The 6,730-nt window shown below is 44.4% G+C and overlaps 1 protein-coding gene across 1 annotated transcript; it reads left to right on the top strand.

Annotated features, from left to right (window-relative positions):
* Nucleotides 1-3,279: 3,279 nt before the first annotated feature.
* Nucleotides 3,280-6,488, top strand: LOC104941646 (stonustoxin subunit beta-like). The gene is given in 5 exon segments (XM_010766780.1): nucleotides 3,280-3,283; nucleotides 3,701-4,393; nucleotides 4,396-4,550; nucleotides 4,552-5,161; nucleotides 5,255-6,488. Coding segments are annotated over 5 exon segments (2,019 nt in total). The 3' UTR covers nucleotides 5,812-6,488.
* The last annotated feature ends 242 nt before the right edge of the window (nucleotides 6,489-6,730 follow it).

Here is a 6,730-nt window from a genome sequence, read left to right as displayed (position 1 = left end):
TTATTAAAGTCAATACTTCATTTATTTAAACCAATATCTTTCTTGATTCTTTGTACAGTATGAAAAATAGAGTGTTTGTACCTGAGCTGAAGTTCACTGCTGTGAGGAGTCCAGTTCTGTCTCTCACTCTCTGGTCCAGCCTGTCTGCATCACCTGGACACCTTAAACAAACAGATATATGTAAAGTACCATGTGTACAAACAATATAACTGATTCTCTTCTGTTGAACATGTTGGATTGTGTATTGTCCGAGTCAGGGTCCTTTTTATTCTAACTGTAACTTTGGAAGTTGTGTTACCAATGCTTGCTGTTTATTTGATACCGTAATGCAATTAATAAAAACAACAAGGTTTGGGTTCGTTCTTCAGATGACTGTGATGTTAACGTGTAAGCTCAATAATGAACTCCAGATCAACCAACCATATTGTAATATCTAAGTAATCATCTTGAAATATGACATTAATAATTGTAATATACACACATCTTATTGTGAGGTTGATTTCACATACACTACTTCAACATTAGCTTGCCTACATACTTGAGCATAGCCAATTTAAAGTGAACCTATCATGCTATATTTGAATAATATAGTGTAGGACCATACCTATTTAAGGCATATTTATACTTTTTATTTAAAAAAATACCAAACAGATCACAGTAGGGCCTGGCTCATTGCGTGGCATCTGCAGGCAGTGGCAAGTACTTCCGGCATCTGCCACAGAGGCCACTACTCCGTGGCATCTGTGGCAAGTACTTCCAGCATATGCCACAGATGCCACAGATGCCACAACTTGCTTAGGCATCTGCCGCTGCTCAACGGGAGTTGCCACAAGATACCAGAAAAGGTTTACTGTAGCTGCTACTCGCCTTCCGTGGCAAATGCTGCTATTTAAACCCGTATTTATCGTGTAAAATGTTGCTGTTTAGGCATGACTTTATCGAACTGATCTGTACACAGGACTGATGTGCGATCTCTATTTTTCAAAAACATTATACATTATCATTTCTATTGAATTTTACTTGGAGCATGGTTTGCTAAAATAAACAAACCTGCTATATTTATGATGAAATATTGGCGAGTGAGGGTTGCAACGCCCTTGGCAATTGTCGCTTCTTGAGGGGAGTTTCCACTGCTTGCTACGATAAACCAGGTGTATTATGACTCGCAAAGACAAATAATTAACAAATACATATCTGTATTGACACAGCAACGTGTACAATGGTGTTATTAGACTTGGCTACAGACTTAGGGCAGCTGTAACTGATTGCAGTTGTCACTGCTAGTGAGATGCTAAGGTTTACTTTATAAAGACAAAGGACAGTTATATATGCCCCATGCCTTCAGCAGCAGCAGGCCATTCACTTTGATTTTATCCCGTTATGAAATGTCATCATTTTATGTTACATAAACGTTATCTTGCACGTTTTATCGAACCATCTCCGTTTCTAACTTTCAATATAATTTTAAAAAGAGATGTCTCTCTCATCTGCGTGCGGGGGCGGGGCCTCACAGATATGCTGCTGCGCTGTGCAGACAGTTCTGCCGGTAATGAATATTACATTTTGTGAGGAAACTTTTCCACCAATAATTCCAATAAGTATTCCAAAATGTATTCACTTCAGGTTTACGAAAGTAACTGTAATCAGATTAGTTGTTTTTCAAATGTAACGCGAGCTGAATACAGTTAGGCCAGCGCCATATAGATAGAATATCTCTCTATATGGCGCTGAGTTAGGCTACTTGGTTTTTGTATTCTGATTACGTAACGCCGTTACATGTATTCCGTTACAACCCAACCCTGTGTACAGATCATCAGTCCTGTGTACAGATCAGTTCGATAAAGACATGCCTAAACAGCGACATTTTACACGATAAATACGGGTTTAAATAGCAGCATTTGCCACGGAAGGCGAGTGGCAGCTACAGTAAGGTGACCAGATTTTCACAATTAAAACCGGGGACATTTTGAGTTTTGGTTGGTTGTTTTTATCACAGACCCCCCACACCATGGCAAATATGAGGCGATTAAGGCTCTTATCCTTAGGAAATGTAGCTTATCTGCTAAGGAGAGGGCCCGCCAGATACTTGACATTCAAGGCCTAGGAGACAGCAAGCCATCTCGGCTAATGGAGAAAATGCTAAATCTGCTAGGTCCCCGGATTTTATTCACGGAGATTTTCCTGCGTCACTTACCTTCCCGGGTCCAGACGGTGCTGGCCAACACACCTGTCACGGAGCCCCGTGCCTTGGCTGATGAAGCGGATCGTTTTTTCCTGGCTACACAACAGCCCGGTAGAGAGACGTTAGCCGCGACGCTCAGTGGCCCATCTGCAGGCAAGAGAGCATGGTGGGGGTCGGACACGGCAGTTTCAAGCCGGCGTGGAGACACTGGAGAGTGCTTTTACCACGCACGTTTCGGGACAATGGCTAAGAAATGCATCGCTCCGTGCAGCTACAAACCCCCGGGAAACGGGGGGGCCGGCGCTCAGTATTGGCCCTGAGCGTTGGCGGCACGGGCAGGCTCCTCTTCGTCAGCGACAGCGTTCCGGGGGGCCTGTTTCTGTGTGACACGGGCGCTCAACGGAGCGTGGTTCCAGCGTCGAGCGAAGATGTCACCCGTGGTGGGCACGGACCGCAATTGACGACGGCTAACGGCGGTCCCATTCGCACGTACGGCGTGAGGCCTATGTGTTTGTGCATCGGAGGACAGCGTTTCAGCTGGGATTTTGTGACAGCGGACATTTCTTTTCCCCTCCTCGGAGCGGATTTTTTGTGTGCTCATGGACTCTTATTGGACGTTAACAATAAGCTTTTGGTTGATGCCTTAACGTTTTCTTCCCTCGTGTGCACACTTGGCAGCGCAGCGTACGACGGGCTGTCGGGCTCGCTGTCGGGGGCAGACACGTTTCTCAGACTGTTGGCCGAGTTTCCAGACCTGGCGCTGCCCACCTTCTCTGCGCTTACCACTAAGCATGGCGTGGAGCACCACGTCACTACCGAGGGGCCTCCTGTCTACGCCAGGGCCCGGCGGTTGAACCCTTCTAAGCTGTCTGTGGCGGGGGCGGAGTTCGCAACCATGGAGCGCCTGGGCATTGTCCGCCGCTCCGACAGTCTTTGGGCTTCCCCCCTGCACGTCGTCCCCAAACCGAACGGCGGGGTTCCGCCCGTGCGGGGATTACCGCCGACTCAACGACGCCACTACGCCTGACGGCTATCTGGAGTTTGATTATGTTGAATTGAAGCCCAAAAAGGCAGCGGGTCCACCAGACCCACGAACAATGGGTGAGAAACAAAAATATGAACACCACAAGTCGTTAGTGTGTTAGCATGTGCCCAGGGACAGCAATGCCTTTCTGGCTCACTGAGAATAAAGCCAGAATTCTGAAGAAAAGTCAAAATTGTGATATTAAATCCTGAATTCAGAATTTACAGAATGCTAGAGTACAGAAGACGAATTATATATTATTTTAGTTCCTGTGGTCAAAGCCAGCATTACAAGCGTCAGAATTGGCAGATTTTCAGAAAAAAAGTTCAATTAAATGAAAAAATGTACAATTATATATTTGTTCTCAGAAAGTCTTTAATCTCAGAACTGAACAAAGGAAATCACTTTAGGTTAGATCAGGTTTAGATGATTTATATAAACAAAGGTTTCGCCCTGAACTGATCCGAAAACTGTTTGCTTTCCAATTCTTTCAGGTCCCAGATTGTGGAATGATAAAACACTAGAAGAAAAAACAACTGATACCCCTCAGCACAGCAGTTATTTTGAAATGTCTGCATCTGACTCAATTGAATCCAAGTCCTCTCTGATGGACATTGAAGCGTCTCTGAAGGCCAGTTTTCTGAGTGGACTGATAGAAGTTGGAGGATCTGCCAAGTATCTGAATGATGACAAGGAATTCCAGAATCAGAGCAGAGTGACCTGTCAGTACAAAGCTACCACCAACTTCAAGCAGTTGTTAATTGATCATGTGACCCTGGACACCGAATAGATGGAGGTTATTCAGAAGGGCTTGGCCACACATGTAGTCACAGGCATCCTGTATGGGGCAGATGCTTTCTTTGTGTTTGACAGTGAGAAGTTAGAAGCCAGCCAGGTTCAGGACATCCAGGGCAGCATGCAAGCTGTGATAAAGAAGATTCCTTCTTTACATTTTGAGGGAAGTGTTGGCACCAAGCTGACTGATGAAGAGAAAGCCCTGACTGAGAAATTCTCCTGCGAATTCTACGGAGACTTCATTCTTAAAAGCAACCCAGCAACATTTAAAGATGCAGTGCAGACCTATGTAGAACTTCCAAAGCTACTGGGAACAAATGGAGAGAATTCAGTCCCATTGAAGGTCTGGCTGATGCCTCTGAAGAGTTTTGATCCCAAAGCTCCTGAGCTGATGAGAAGATCAGCATCGGACTAGTTATCAAGGTGCAGGAAGCTCTGGAAGATTTAAAGGAAATAAGAATGAGATGCAACGATTCTCTGGGAGACAAAGTGGGAGAGGACTTCCCACAGATCCGAAAAGACCTAAGCACTTTCCACAAACTGTGTGGTTATTTATAAAACCAGCCTCCAGCAAGCCATGGCAGAGAAAATTCCCTCCATCCGTGAAGGAAAGGAAGAGGAGAGCTCACTGGAAGAAGTCTTTGAAGACAGGTACAAGTCACCCTTCAACCATGAAAAACTAAACAAGTGGCTGGAAAACAAAGAGAGAGAAATCAACATCATCAAGTCCTGTGTCGACACCATGGAGGGAGTAAAGATCGTCCTGAACCAGAACGAGCTGGACAGAGAGGTCCTTGCTTCAGGTGTAGAGGATGTTCTGTGCTTTGTTTTCACCTCCATGCCAAAGGGTGATATCTACCTTGATGAGATGGCTGACTTCTTGAAATCAACCAAGTTAGGAAGTACCCATGAAGACCCGTGGTACTACTCCGATGAAGTTCTGGACACAATGAGAGAAAAAGCCAAAATGTTCCAGGGTTCTTCCAAAGGGCTGAAGAACAACAGCAAATTCCGTTTCCTCATAACGGCCAAAACCAATGAAAACTACAAAGGAGCAACCATCTACCACTACAGGAAAGGCCGGCTGGTCACTGAAGACTTTCAACGTCAAAAGCCTCCTCCTGTGGAGACCATCACAGACAAGAGAGATCTGATCTGGTGTAAGTCAGGCTTTTTTAGTTAAAAATGTGAATTCTCAGCAGTTTGACCATCAAAGTTACTGATAAGATATTTTGTTATGTTTTCTCCATCAGATGCCTGTGATCTCAACCTGGACCCAAACACTGCCAACAACCGTCTCACTCTGTCTGAGGGAAACAAAAAGGCAACATATGGAGCATCGCAGTATTATCCTCCTAACCCAGAGAGGTTTGGAACACACCCACAGGTGTTGTGCAAAGAGGAGTTATCTGGGTGCCATTACTGGGAGGTAGAGTTGAGTACCACTACCTATGAGTATGTTTTTGGTGCTGTTGCATACAAGGGAGCTGACAGACATAGCAAAGATCTGAGCAGGTTCGGCAATAATTCAGAATCCTGGTGTTTTGGCAAAGAATTGAATGCAAACGCACACCTTCTTAGGGCATTCCATGCCAGCAGTAAGAAAATGTGGGAAGCACCCCTTGGGGACTTCAATAGAATCGGGGTGTATCTGGACTGGCCTGCTGGCACTTTGTCCTACTACGGAGTCTCCGGCCACACACTGAGTCACCTGTACACCTTTCACACCACATTCACTGAGCCTCTTGTCCCAGGCTTCTGGGGTCATTATGTTTCCAACTCTGCCTACCTGTGTCCAGTTGAATTCTAAATTATCTGGATTTATACAGCGCTCTTCCAGTCTTTACGACCCATCAAAGCGCTTTTACATTCACACACATTCATAGAGGCAGAGGCTGTCATACACCTGCTCATAGCCTAACGTTCACACACATCTACACACATCCCAATATAACTTAAACCTGCTACTCAAAATTAAAAATGCATTCAAACCCAGAGGGACAGGTGACTTATTTTATTATTGCTTTCAACAATGTAGCTTGTATGAGTATGTATTCTGGGGAGTGGTGTTCTCTGTGTTCTGGTTAGAGTTCCCATTCATTAACATTGTGTTCAGTTAGTGTCTGGTGTGAAGCGGGTAAACCTGTTGAACTCCTGAGAGGTCAACATTTCCTAACTCCTCCCACTAAGGCAATGATGAAGAACTCTTAGCTTCTTGGTCGCTCTAAAGTTTGAAATGGCAACCTAACATCCCATTCTAACTTTAACGTGCTCCACAGAATCAAACATCCATTCAAACCCAGAGGGACCAGAAACAATGAGGATATCAAAAAGTGACTTGTTTTCAGTGAATGTTGATTTGATCATCTTCTCAAACTGTTTGAAGCCGATGCTTTACGAACAGTTGAACAATATTTCTTCATAGGAACTTTCTATGGTAGTAACATATACTCAAGCATTATATATCCGGCACTCGCTCTGTCAAAACTGATGTTGAAATACAACACATATAAACATAATGGGGGGGAAATGGTTACTTATTTTGTTGAATTGATGTTCATTATTTTAGGACATAAGGTTCTTCAAGAGCCAATTGCTTTTGCTCTGTCTTTTTTAAAGGTGTTCGACAGGGCTCTATCCTGGGGCCCTTTATGTTTAATCTTTGTAAAGATGATACTAAGTGACTGTTATATCATTCTCTATGCTGATGACTCTGTTGTGTCCTGTTA

This window comes from Notothenia coriiceps, unplaced genomic scaffold (assembly GCF_000735185.1).
Source record: "Notothenia coriiceps isolate Sejong01 unplaced genomic scaffold, NC01 NC01_scaffold00000316, whole genome shotgun sequence".
NCBI lineage: Eukaryota > Metazoa > Chordata > Actinopteri > Perciformes > Nototheniidae > Notothenia > Notothenia coriiceps.
The sequence above is the reverse complement of the archived record's forward strand: the minus strand, read 5'-3'. Positions and strand labels throughout refer to the sequence as shown.